At 42.6% G+C, this 13,409-nt stretch overlaps 1 protein-coding gene across 2 annotated transcripts in view; it reads right to left on the bottom strand.

Moving 5' to 3' along the window:
- Window positions 1-13,409, bottom strand: part of PCSK6 (proprotein convertase subtilisin/kexin type 6) — a 123,788-nt gene that overhangs the window by 87,296 nt on the left and 23,083 nt on the right. The window contains exon 2 of one of the 2 annotated variants that reach the window (XM_026673061.2): window positions 10,612-10,716. The exons of the other annotated variant lie outside the window; for it this stretch is intronic. Coding sequence (XP_026528846.2) covers window positions 10,612-10,716 — 105 coding nt within the window. The remainder of the gene's footprint in view (window positions 1-10,611; window positions 10,717-13,409) is intronic. 2 annotated transcript variants of the gene reach the window in all.

The raw sequence follows: 13,409 nt of genomic DNA, 5'->3' as shown, positions 1-13,409 counted from the left end.
CTCCATTGATAAGCTAGGGCTGATTGTCTGGTCTGTTCCTTCTATAACCCACTATAAGCTCCTTGGTCTTATTGGTGTTGAGGACCAAGTTGTTGTCTCCACACCAAGAAAGCAACCAGTCCACCTCATCTCGGTAGGCAGACTCATCCCCCCACAGAGATGAGTCCCACCACTGTTGTATCATCTGCAAATTTAGCAATAGTATTACTAGCATGAGTGGGAATGCAGTCATGCACATAAAGAGTATAGAGTAAGGGACTCAACACGCAACCCTGTGGTGTACCAGTGTTAAGAATAAGGGCTGAAGAGGTATGATTACCTAATCTGACCCTCTGTGAGTGGCCAGACAGGAAATCCATAATCCAAAGGCAGATTGAATTAGAAAGCTCAAGGTCCAGAAGTTTAGACACTAGTCTATGTGGAAGAATTGTGTTAAAGCACTGAAAGAAGGAGCGGTTAGCTGCAGCATCCATGTGCGCAGCCATCTAGTATAAAAGCCGGCGCCTACCGCATTTGTTTGCTTTTTAATTCTGGCTTTAAAATAAAGAGTTTCTTCGTACTCCTGAGTCCTGCTCCTTCCTTATCCGCGCCCATTTAACACTTGGGTAATGAAATATTTGCAAGAAAAGCATTGAGCTCAGAGAGCACCAAGGGCCCCACAGTTAATTTTTGTTACAACAAATAATACATTTGATCCTTCTCCAGACATGCTTTTAAAGTAATTATCCCAGTGGTCCTCCACCAATAAATATACCATGGATTTATTCATCTAAAATATTTATATGCTACCGTGTTTCTCATAAAATAAGGCCGGGTCTTATATTTTTTTGAGCCCCGAAAAAACGACTAGGCCATCTTTTCGGGGGTGACTTAATTCCCCCCCTTGCATCCTCATCTAGAGCATCCCACGGGCAGCCTCACCACCAGCTGCTCCTAACGGGTGATCATGGCGAAGTGCAGAGAGCTCCCTACTCCCAGCAAACACCTTTGCTGCAGACCCTTGGCACCCGCCGCTGTTGCTTTCCCTTCTGCCCATTCCGCCGCCACGTTTGGAGCTGCCGCTTCTGTGTTTGGAGTGCCGCTGCCATTTGGAGTGCCGCCGCCATTTGGAGCACCGCCGTCATGTTTGGAGCTGCCACTTCCATGTTTGGAGCTGCCGCCGTGTTTGGAGTGGCGGTGGCACTCCAAATGGTGGTGGTGCTCCAAACAGCGGCAGTGCTCCAAATGCAGAAGCGGCAGCTCCAAATGTGGTGGTAGCTCCAAATGAGGACATGGCAACTCCAAACAGTGGCAGTGCTCCAAACAGCAGCAGTGCTCCAAACAGCGGTGGGGTTCCAAACGTGGAAGCAGCAGCTCCAAACGGGGCGGCACCTCCAAATACGGAAGTGGCAGCTCCAAACAGCAGCAGTGCTCCAAACAGCGGCAGCGCTCCAAACGTGGAAGTGGCAGCTCCAAATGCAGCGGCAGCTCCAAATGCAGAAGTGGCAGCTCCAAATGCAGCGGCAGCTCCAAATGCAGAAGCGGCAGCTCCAAACGGCAGCAGTGCTCCAAACAGCAGTGGTGCTCCAAACATGGAAGTGGCAGCTCCAAATGCAGTGACAGCATGGACAGAGGGAAATCAACAGCGGCGGGCGCTGAAGGTCTTGGGTCTGCCGCAAAGGTGCTTGGCAGGAGTAGGGAGCTCTCCACGCTCTGCCATGATCGCCCATTAGGAGCAGCTGGTGGAGAGGAATTGCTGCCCGCGGGGCACTCCTAACGGCAAGTCCCCCCGCCCTTCCCCCCATTTTGCATGTTTTAAAATAGGCCTAAATTTGGGGGGAGGGGCTTAATTTGATTTTATGCCTAGAAAACATGCTGGGTCTTCCTATTGGGGGAGGTCGTATTGTTGGAGAAACACGGTATTATTCATATGCTGGTTTTCCAGATTTTAAGCTATGGGTCATACTTAGCATCGTGGCCAACAGTGAGAATAGCACAGGGAGTGCTTTCTGGACGGCTGCAAGTTGCCTATTCCACCCACAGAGATACCACTTGTGCTCTTCATACTATCTGTGCTATGCCCACAATTTGTAGAGAAAAGGTGCTTTTCCTCTCCATTTTTATGACATTTTTATCAACATTCCAGTGCATTTATTTCCTTTAGAAATCAATCATGTCCCCCCAAATGTGCACAAACTCCCATGTGGTTAATTGGATGCTGATTGCAAGGCTATTTTTAATCCTGCCAAAATGATATGACAGAGGCCAAAAGATGTACAAGTTGTGAAAAGAGAATAAAAATTACGCAGGCAAATACACTTTGGAATATTAGCTGAAATCACACTCCAGCCTAGCCTTTCCCAAACTGGAACTCTCTTTACAGGTGGCAAGTCTTGGAGTTGCTATGTTGCAGAGACAAATGGATTTATTTCTGATTCAGCTGTTGGGTATTTGAATTTTAACTTCAGGTTTTCTTTAAAGTGCACTCCATGATGATAAGTTTGCAAGTAGTCTGTATCTCCATTTGCAGGACCTCTTATTTCACTCTCCTCCCCTCTTCAGAATTTGCAATGCAGAAGGCATTGCAAGGGAATGGGGGCTTGGCAGCTTGGCAGCTCTTCCTCCTAGCAACTGCTCAGATTATTATTATTTTTTTGCATGTACTCAGACAAATACATAAAACATGGAATAGAAAGGACTTCTTTAGTCCTTCAAGCAATTTATTAGTCATGGTGGCATAATGGTTAGAATGCAGTGTTGCAGGTTGACTCTCCTTACCACCAGTAGCAATAGCACTTAGACTTATATACTGCTTTACAGTGCTTTACAGCCCTCTCTAAGTGGTTTACAGAGTCAGCCTATTGCCCCCCTCAACAATCTGGGTCCTCATTTTACTGATCTTGGATGGTGGAAAGGCTTGAGCCTGGTGAGATTTGAACGGCCAAATTGCAGGCAACTGGCAAGCAGCAGAAGTAGCCTGCAGTACTGCATTCTAACCACTGCACCACCACGACTAATAAATGCCAGTAGTTCGATCCTGACCCGCTAAAGGTGGACTTAGCCTTCCATCCTTCCGAGATTGGTAAAATGAGGACCCAGAATGTTGGGGCAATATGCTGACACTGTAAACTATTTAGAGTGCTATAAAGCACAATGAAGCGGTACATAAATCTAAGTGCTACTGCTATTTTTTATTTTTCATTTGCCCAGATTGGAGATGAGAGAAGTTTCTCCAATGCAAGGGTGTCTCTTGTTCCTGTTCTTAATGGGGCAAAGTTGACAGCAGAAAAGCTGGTTTTGCCTCATCTTCACTCTGCTGCTGAGCAGTTGAAAAGGGCTCAATGCACACCCATCCAGTGCACACCCGTACATTCAGGTTGTGCAGGATAATCTGCTCAACGAGAGCAAAAGGGCAGTTGATTTACCGTATTTGCCGGCGTATAAGACGACTTTTTTGCCCCGAAAAACATGCCTCCAAGTGGGGGGCCTTATACGCCGTATATCCACTGCCGGCTTTCGGATGCTTGTTGGACGCAGCGGCGCCTCTGGCTTCCCGGATCCCCTGCGTCGCTTCCGCTTCATCCCGCCGCCTCGCTCCGCCCGAGGCTGCAGCCTTACTGCTCTTCCCACGGCCCTGGCACTCTGCCCTGCCGCTGCAGCCCCGGGATTTCTGGAGGGCGTTTCCGGTGGTGGTGGGGGTCGCTCTTATACGCCGGGTCGTCTTATACGCCGGCAAATACGGTACTAATTACACTGGCAAATTTCAGGGAGACTTTGGAATGCAAATGTCTATAAAAACATGAATAAATTGGAAAAAGAGTCTCAGCTGTAAAAGCATCAGCTCATTTCGATGACATGGAATTTACTTATCTTTCCATTCTCCCCTCCTGATACCTCTTATTTGTAAGAATTCTCAAGAACGGCACAGTATTTTCTCTGGCATTTGAATTCCAGGTGGCATTACTTGTCAGTGAAAGTAAAGTTTCTGCCACTGTCATTTGCATATTCACACAATAACATTAAAAGGGTGATCCAACTTCCTAAAGTCAAAGGGTGATCCAACTTCCTAAAATAATCCAGAAAGCTACTCCTTGATTATGAAATCACAATAAAGCCAAGTTCCAGAAGGCTGCCATGCTAATTTTGGACAGTATGTTTAGGTAAATACTAACAGCACGTGCGTTGCTCAAGAATAATTTAAACACCTGTTCTATTGCAGAAATCATTCATTTTCACACCCAGAACCTTGTTGGCCTTTCTTTGAAATCCAATAGAGCTCTGAAAAGTTAACAAATGTTTTTTTTTTTTCTTCCAAGGGAGAGGACATTCGGTCAGTTGTCATTGTTTTTGCTGCTGAATAAGATCAAATCACCGAACTGAAGGCGTATTGGAGCTTTTCAAAAGTTCATGGAATAAAAAGTTGACAGAGAACTTGAACTTTTACAGTTTGGGGTCAGCTGCAAGACTGAGAAGGGCTTTTATCCAGGACTAGTTTAAGTTCCCCTTAATACAATGCCTGTGAAACTGCGTTGCCTACTTGCATTAGAGATACAACCAACAAAACAGGCTTTGGGTATATATTCTGAGAGTATTTCCGTGTGCAGCATTAGAAGAACCTTTTTGTGTAAGCACAAACTTTTCTACAAAGGTTATTTTAGGGAGACAAAATGACCCAGAATCAGAGCCAGTTTAGTGTCAGCTTTGGAAGCCATATTAGCACCAGAAGCTTCCATGCTGCCACATTCTTCAGCCTGAGAAGATGGGAGGGGGGAATTTCATGGAACCTATGTGGTTAGACATAATAACATTCTTCTTTAAAGTCAAGGTCATGTTATTCCTGCACCTGGCTGAGGAATGGTTGAGGGGATGTCTCAAATTGGGTGAATGGTGATTGGGGCGTGTGATGCCATGAGGGGCGCAAGGGGTGGATTTGTAATTTTTTACTTATTGGAGGGAAACCTGGAGCTTTCAGATTTGGGATTTCCCAGATGTGCCAGTTTACTACTCTAATAAAAGGAAACTTTGAGAATATGTCTGTCTTGGAGTTTTTTTATTGGAGTTCAGGTTTTTCTGGAACGCTAACATTTAGTATAGGGGTTAAGTGAGCAGAAAGTATTTAGAGACATACAGGGGTGGAATTCAACCAGTGTAACAACCAGTTTGGTGAGCGCACGCTTTGCATACACATGCAGTGTTTGCAACTCACCTTCTGCTGCAACCCCTATGTGTAAAACAGCTGAAGCATGGCAATCTACTGCGCCATACTAAGCTGAGCTGGAAAACCCAGAAATAAAGTACAGATTAGAGCACTGACAGCAGGTGGGCCCAACAGCTGATCGTCAGAGCAAACCGGTTTGCTCACAGCTAATCTTCGAAGCAACTGGTTCGCCTGAACCAGGCCAAACCATTGGGATCCCACCTCTGCAGGCATAGATATCACAATTCCTTAAATGAGAGGCATCTTTTCCTGGAACTGAAGCCTGTAGCAGCTATGGAGGACAAAGGAAAAGATACAGCTGCTTTGAAGAGTTGCAGACAGGTGCCTAGGTCCATTAGCATCAATATTATCTTTCGTCTGCAAATCTTAAATTCTGTGCAATTCTATTTCACACTGCAATTATATGGGGATGACTTAGGGTAGAAAGGGAGATGGAATCTCTCCTCCATGCATGACCGTTTTGACTGTGAAATGGCTCCCTGACGCTGGTTCTGAACTTTTAAAATTATCTCATAGAGCTATCTAGAAGCTGCAGAATAAAGAACTGGTGTAGCTAAACTCTAAAAGAACTGGTTTTCTGGGTTAGGGTTAGGGTCCTCCATTAGAAGCTGTGGGCTGGGTGCCATGCTCCTAAAATTGACATCTTCAAATTGTCTCTCTGCTCCCAGAATTTTTAAAAAAACCCCAAATACAGCCAGGTGATTTGCATCCATGGTGGTGCAGTGGTTAGAATAGAGTATTGCAGGCTAACCCTGCTGACTGCCAGGAGTTCAATCCTGTCCTGCTCAAGGTTGACTCGGCCTTCTATCCTTCCAAGGTGGGTAAAATGAGGACCCAGATTCTTGGGGGTAAAAGGCTGACTCTGTAAACTGCTTAGACAGGGCTGTAAAGCAATGTGAAGCAATATATAAGTGTAAGTGCTATTGCTATCCTGGCCAATTGGCAAGGAAATACTTTGACTGTGCCTCACACTCGTTTCCCTTTTTATCTTCAAAGCCTAGATTTTCAATAATCCTGTAGAAAACCAATATTCTAACAGAAGCAGATCGTCCTCCATTTCTCCTCCCCAAATGGATAATTTGTGGAAACTGTTGATGTTCATCATCAGTGAGTTTGAGGAGAGAAAAAAAATGGAAAATTGTACCACATCTTCTGAGAAGAAAGAATACAAGGTTTTACTTCCTTGTTCACTGTCCATAATATTTTTCCTTTCCATCTATTGGGTTTTTTTTTACATACTCCAGTAAGGGCAGCTTGGCAATTCAAAAGGTGTCTTGGAAATCTCCCAAAATTAAGAGCAGGTTAAGAATGAGCAACTGGTAAAGATTTATTGATCAGAATAAAATATTTGTGTGTTTCAAAATCTTCACGCAAATCACAGGGAAGAAGCAGATATAGTAGTACCTATTTGCTTCTGTATTAATAATCCACCACAAGGCTGGAATGCCCTGTGGCAAAGACATAAGGATGTATCATTGAATAAAATAAAATAAAATAAAAAGGAAAGATAGACTAGCCAAAAAAAATCCCTAAAGGACAAAATACTTAACTGGTAGAGCACATCATAACCCTCTTTCTTCAAAGACAATTAGATCTAATTAGCATCTTTTTAATCCAATCCACAGTAGTATGAAAACAACTCCTGTTCATCAATGAAAGGAATATTAAATATTCCAGCAATTATCATACAACCCTAAAGAAGTGTTTTAAAAAGTCTGAAGACTTCTTTAGCAGGTTGATTTGGGAAATAGTCCACTGTCTCTTACTAACTCTCTAAATGTAGAGTTTTAGTGATTACTAGTAAAAGAAAAAAATCACTAGCATTTGTGCTCTAGTTATTTCTTATTATTATTATTAATATGACATACCTTACTGAGGCATGGTACAAATTGGAAGGAAATACAATAGTTATACAATTCGGCATAATAAAATGAGTTCATAACTTTAACAGCCAATCTTATAAAGCTAGTATTTACAATACACATCAAACTCAACAGGCATAAATATTTAAAAGAACACTCCCATGAAACAGCAGAGCGTACATATATTCATAATTAATATAAAAAAAATATTAACTTGAAAAACTACCAAGTTAATTAGAGGAGAGTAAAACAACCAGCCCCATTCTAATATATTAGTCAAATTTTAAAAAATGTTTTTTTAAAGGTCATCAGAATTTGACAGGTCACCACATGGAGAGAGTTGATCCCACAGCCACAAGACAATATTCCTGACACCAGGAAGCCTGGAGATGGGATGAGGAATAGAGAGAAGGCCCGGCTTCGGGAACATAAGGAACAAATAGCATTGTAGGGAGAAATATGAGAACAGATCAAGGAATGTTGCACCAAAGACTTCTAAACACAAATATTAATATTTAAACAGCTTGAACAGGGAACCAACATAGAGTCCTGCAATGTAGTAAAATATGAGTATAGCCTAGAAGATCTAGAAAGGTCCTGTTCTGGACTAGGATTAAGATTAAAGAGAGGTGACCACTGTAATAATCTTAAGTATGAATCAATCAATGCATGTTCAATGAAGCTATTGTATGTTCCCTCTCATCTACATCTATCTCCTGATCCTGTGAGAACTTCGCATTGTCACAGTCGGTTAATTATCAGACAAGACCCCAAGATCACAGGCAGAGGAAACTGGGACAACCCATGAGCCTGGAAAAACCCAACACAAGCAAGGATGGAAAGACAGTTTTTGTGTTATGCAACTTGAGAATATCTAAGTCAAAATGCTCCTGAGATATTGTATCACAGGCAATAATGCATCGTCATCATGGATGACAAAAGAGTGACAGACCAGGGTTTCATCAGGGTAATAGTGATCCTGATACTGAAAATCACCTATTTTTAGCACCCAGGACTGATCACCACCCATGACTGATTCCTGAGTGACAGTTACAATAACGGAAATCCCTGGTATTGAAGCCAACATGCAACCCTGCAGAAGAATGGGAGGCAGAAGGTTTGAATCATGGACAAGGCATCTCCCTGCCAGGCAAGTATGACAGAAGACTTGAATCCAACCAAAACTCAGCCAGTAATGCCCAAGAATCAGGCAGTGGACAAGTTAGAGCAACAAACATGATTGGGGGACTGGAGGCCAAAACATATAAGGAACAGCTGCCGGAATTGGATATGTCTAGTTTAATGAAAAGAAGGACTAGGGGTGACATGATAGAAGTGTTCCAATATCTCAGGGGCTGCCACAACGAAGAGGGAGTCAAGCTATTCTCCAAAGCACCTGAAAGCAGGACAAGAAGCAATGGGTAGAAACTAATCAAGGAGAGAAGTAACCTAGAACTAAGGAGGAATTTCCTGACAGTTAGAACAATTAATCCGTGGAACCACTTGCCTCCAGAAGCTGTGAATGCTACAACACTGGAAGTTTTCAAGAAGAGATTGGATAACCATTTCACAAGAAGAGTTCTCCACTCCTCTACTTGTTGCAGAATACCTTATGCCACCAGACTTGAAATTCTAGACCTAGAAAACATAGATCTATGCCGCCTTCAGTCTGATCTAAGTATAGTATATAAAATCATACATTGCAATGTCCTATCTGTCAATGAATATTTCAGTTTCAACCATAAAAATACAAGAGCACACAATAGATAGAAACTCAAGGTTAACCGCACCAAACTTGACTGCAGGAAATACGACTTCAGCAACAGAGTGGTCAATGTCTGGAATACTCTACCTGACTCTATGGTTTCTTCCCCAAACCCCCAAAACTTTAACCTTAGACTGTCTACTATTGACCTCACCCCTTTCCTAAGAGGTCTGTAGGGGGCGTGCATAAGCGCACCAATGTGCCTACCGTCCCTGTCCTATTATTTTTTTTATTTTTTTTATTTTTCTTATATGTATCCATGTATTCATCACTATGTTTTTACTTATACCTATTATCTTGTAAGCAATTGACAAACCAAATAAATAAATAAATAAACCATTTGTCTGAAATGGTATAGGGTTTCCTGCCTGAGCAGGGGGTTGGGCTAGAAGACCTGCAAAGTCCCTTCCAACTCCGTTATTCTATTCGAAGTACAGCAAAGTGGTGATTGGCAGATAAGCAGAGCAAAGTAGATTCTGGGCCAAAAGAACCAGCACCAATGAACAAGCACTGGGACTTGGGTCAGCAGAATATCATTCTGAGCTGAACGGATGATCTGTCTGATTTACATGGATCAAGGAGCCCATTAAATAATGACAATAAGGAATCCATCAGACAGGGGCAGCTCTTCTCAAGAACTTGGTCTAAAATAAGAAAGTAGATGGACAGGAGGATGACTAAAATACAAAGAGCCAGTGCCCAAGAAAAGAACTAGACAGTCTGTCTGAGAAACTGCCAGAGGGTAAAGAACAAATTCCCCAGGCAGGTAATATGGGTCAGGAAAAGAGTGGGGGAGGGAGGCTTAGCCAGGGAGCAGGTATGTGGGACCCTCTTCTACTATATGGTTGGTTAGACCTCTTCCTCCAGAACAGCAGGAATCAGCTCAGATGCAGAAGGAGAAGAAGATAAGAAGGGCGGAAGAGGACAGCTGGGGCAAAGGAATAAGCAACATTCACCCTCTTATTAAAGATTTCAGCTGAAAGAGCAGAGCTGAGAAATAGCATCAATTCGGTGATAGTGCCAACCGAGAAGCAAAGATGGAGGAGAGCCAACGAGGGTCTCTTGGCTGGAGAGTGAATAGCAACTTGAAATAATGCCTCTTTGCCTCTTGTGGATGATAAAAAAATAATTCGCTGTGGCTATGCTGCGTGTGTTTGCAGGCTATTTATTTAATTAATTAAATCCTAGAGCTGCCTAGGTTTCGAGTGTGGCATTCGCATTTTCACTCTGCATGATGGTTTGTCTACCCATCGGTTTATTGGACGAAGTACAAATGACTGGATTTGCTACACATATTTAGCCATAAATCTTGGTTTACAGATTACACGCATGAACGTGTAATAATGGTAATTCGGAGGAGGGGAGAGGAAGAGAAACAAAGAGATGAAAGAAGGGAAGGGAAAAGGAGAAAAGCAAAAGGAAAAGGGGGAAAAAAGGAAGCTAAATCTAGCTTACATTAATAGTATTTGGCTATTTGGATAGTATTTCTGTAATTTTCTATCCTTACAAACCATCCAAACTGCAACCATCGATTCATAGATTGTCTTTTATTTAAGTACAGCAGAGTCACAAAACAGGTACATTTTAGAATGTCTTTCAACAATACACAAAAACCATGAAAATAACATACTGTGCATGGAAATAAAATTAGAGTTTACCCATCAAGTATACTTCGACCTTTCACAGATTTTTTTTCATTTCTTGGCTGACTTCCTTTCAGTTTGGAACCTGGGGTCCTATTGTTGATGGTCTTTGCGGTAGCTAATATTGGTAGTGGACATACATACCTTTGGATCCATTCTGAGGAAGTTGTGTGGACCTCTGCTGCTGAACGTTGATCTTTTAATGGTCTTGCTGTGATGGAAATGATAATAGTCTTCCAAGCTCCCAATCTATAATGATCAATGTATAGAAACAAGTCAGGAAATTAACCAATTCAGGTGTTCACTTTCTTCAGTGTATAGAGGAGGTGCAGAATATGTTGAAATGGAGTGTTTTCTGTTGTCTTAAACCAGCCTTTCTCAGTCTTGTGACCTTCAGATCTCCCAATGGAAGAATTATCAGATAGCATGGACAAACAGTTACAGCTATGCTAGTGGGTGGGAATGAATGTTGGATGAAAGTTATGCTGTTCTTAATCGGAGCAACACAAAGGAATTTGTGAGCTTTTTAATTCTCCAAAAACAGAGTGGTTTTGAACCTGTGGACCACTAGGAGGGGCATGGTGTCATCATAGGGGGTCTGCCAATTGTTAAGTCCAGTGCTTTAAATCTTGAGTTGTCTTGGGGGTCCGTGGCCATTTTAAAGGAGTCCAAGATGAAGAAAAGGTTGAGAACTACTAGTCAACACAATTAGCCATGAGAAAAATATTTTGAGCTTGAAACAGTTGTTTCAAATTCAAAACAAGCTGATCTGACCTCATCGGATGTAACAGTAGGTGAGAAAGATCTTGCGAAACAGAGCAAAGAAATGCTGTTTAGGGAAAAGTCTGATAAGAGAGGGCATGGCCCACAGATGCACAATGGGTGGACAAAGAGGGTGGGAAAGGAGCTCACCCCAGTTTTTCAGACTCTAAAAGAGATGGCAAAAGATTTGTACTTTCAAGACTTGCAAGATTCTGTTAATGTAGCCTTACAATAAAGTAGAATTAGCTCATTGGGTTGTGTTTCCGGTCTGGTCTATCCAGGAACGGTGACACTGGATGTATTCTAGTGCTGTTCCAACTTTTCCAGAAATGTTTCAAGCTTCAAACAGCTCTCTTTTCCAGTTTGAAACTGAATTTGAAGGGGTCCATTTTGAGCTTGGAACATTTCCAGAATGGTTAGTTCAGCACTGGAGCACTTTCTGATAAAGTTGGAAAATGGCCTTCAAGTTGGAACATAGTATTTCAGGTTTGAATCTTCTCAAATGCTCAATGTTCTGCATATTATAGTGTGAAAACTTTTAAGCTTGAAGTGCCCCATTTGGAGCTAAAATTGAAACCGACTATTCCCATCTCCTATGCTATGTTCCGATGCCATCCCAATATTTTGAGCTGAAAGCCTAAGGTTACCTTCAGCTTAGAACATTAATTTTGGAGTCAAAACACTTCTAGTTGTTGTGGTCTGCCGGCAGCCTGTGGAGACGGCAGCAGAGTCAGTCAGTGGGGAGGAACATGGGCCAGTCCAGGAGTCTGGGGAGGACTCAGATGAGGGTTCTGTGTCCGATAGAGAGATGGGGCCAGGGCCATCTGGGAGTTATGTGCTGACTCCAGAGCCTCCAGAATCTGACAGCAGCAAGGCAGAGGAACAAGAGGAGCCTGTTCCCAGTGTGTGCATGCACAGAGCTACCAGAAGGCAAGAACAGTTAAGACAAAAGGGGTGACTCGAGAGTAAGGCTTGGAGGTCATTGGCCCTCCCATAAAACATAAAGGAGGAGCAAAGGGACATGAACTTTTGCAGGAAGCAACTTTATTCGTACTAGTCAGTTTGAAACCTAAAGCTCGATGTTGAATTTGTGTTCCGTTTTGGCCTCATATAACTAATTGGAAATTTAGTCGTTGGCAACATTTCAAGGGAAAAAAAGGTGCATGCTTATCAGACTTTTCCTGAAGGACTTTGGCAGGCTTCCATGGGACTATTTACAAACTGTTTGAGACTCAAAATTCACAGCCATTGAAATAAAGAAAAATGGGTTTTGGGACTAAGGTGTGTTTGTTAGTGTCTCCCTAAGCCTTGGTCAGAACACTAGCAAGGTTGGAGCAGCATCAGAACATGACCTTTTAAGTCAAAACAGCTCATCTTGAACTTGAATATTTTGAATTTTTGGCACCAGAAATAAAAGGATGTGGAAGAAAAAAGATCAAAACCAAGCCAAAAGTCATAATCAAAGGGTCTGCAGTTTAAAATCAAGAAAATTTAAGATGCTTGTAATCGCCTAACTGCCTTAACCAGTTCAGGTAAAGACAGTAGATAATTCAGAGATATTTTAGGCTTGGTTACTGATAGGCTTAATTAAGTTCAGCCCAACATGCTTGGTTAGTTAATTATTCAATCTCTTGTGCAAACTAAGAAAATTGATTAAGTGAAGAACACCCAATTGCAGGGATGGGATTCTACCAGTTCGCACCTATTCGCTAGAACCTGTTGTTAACATTCTAAGCAGTTTGGAGAACCGGTTGTTAGAAGAAATTACTGGCCTAATCCTGTAAGGAAGGCAGGAAAGAAACATTCTGGTGTTCTTACAGAAACTGCCTCTCCATTAACCCTTCTAACATTCTTGGCAGGACTAGACTTCCTGTCTCAGGAACGTCTCTGGAGTTTTTTTCACCTCCTTTGCTGGTACTTTGCTTGTGTGGAGTGACCATTTAAAGTTACAATGGCACTGAAAAAAGTGACTTATGACCATTTTTCACACTTACAACTGTTGCAGCATCCCCACAGTCATGGGACGCCAGGTGAGGAGATGCGTGCCTCAATGTGAGTGATATTGAGTTGGCCACGCCCAGCCAATAATATGACCACCAAGCCACACTCACCAACTAAGCCACAGAACCAGTTGTTAAAAAATTTGAATCCCACCCCTGCCCAATTGGTACAGGTGACAT

Source organism: Notechis scutatus, chromosome 11 (assembly GCF_049901735.1).
Source record: "Notechis scutatus isolate UNSWTSFEM ecotype Mainland chromosome 11, rNotScu1.2, whole genome shotgun sequence".
NCBI lineage: Eukaryota > Metazoa > Chordata > Lepidosauria > Squamata > Elapidae > Notechis > Notechis scutatus.
This window is presented reverse-complemented; position numbering and strand designations above follow the sequence as displayed.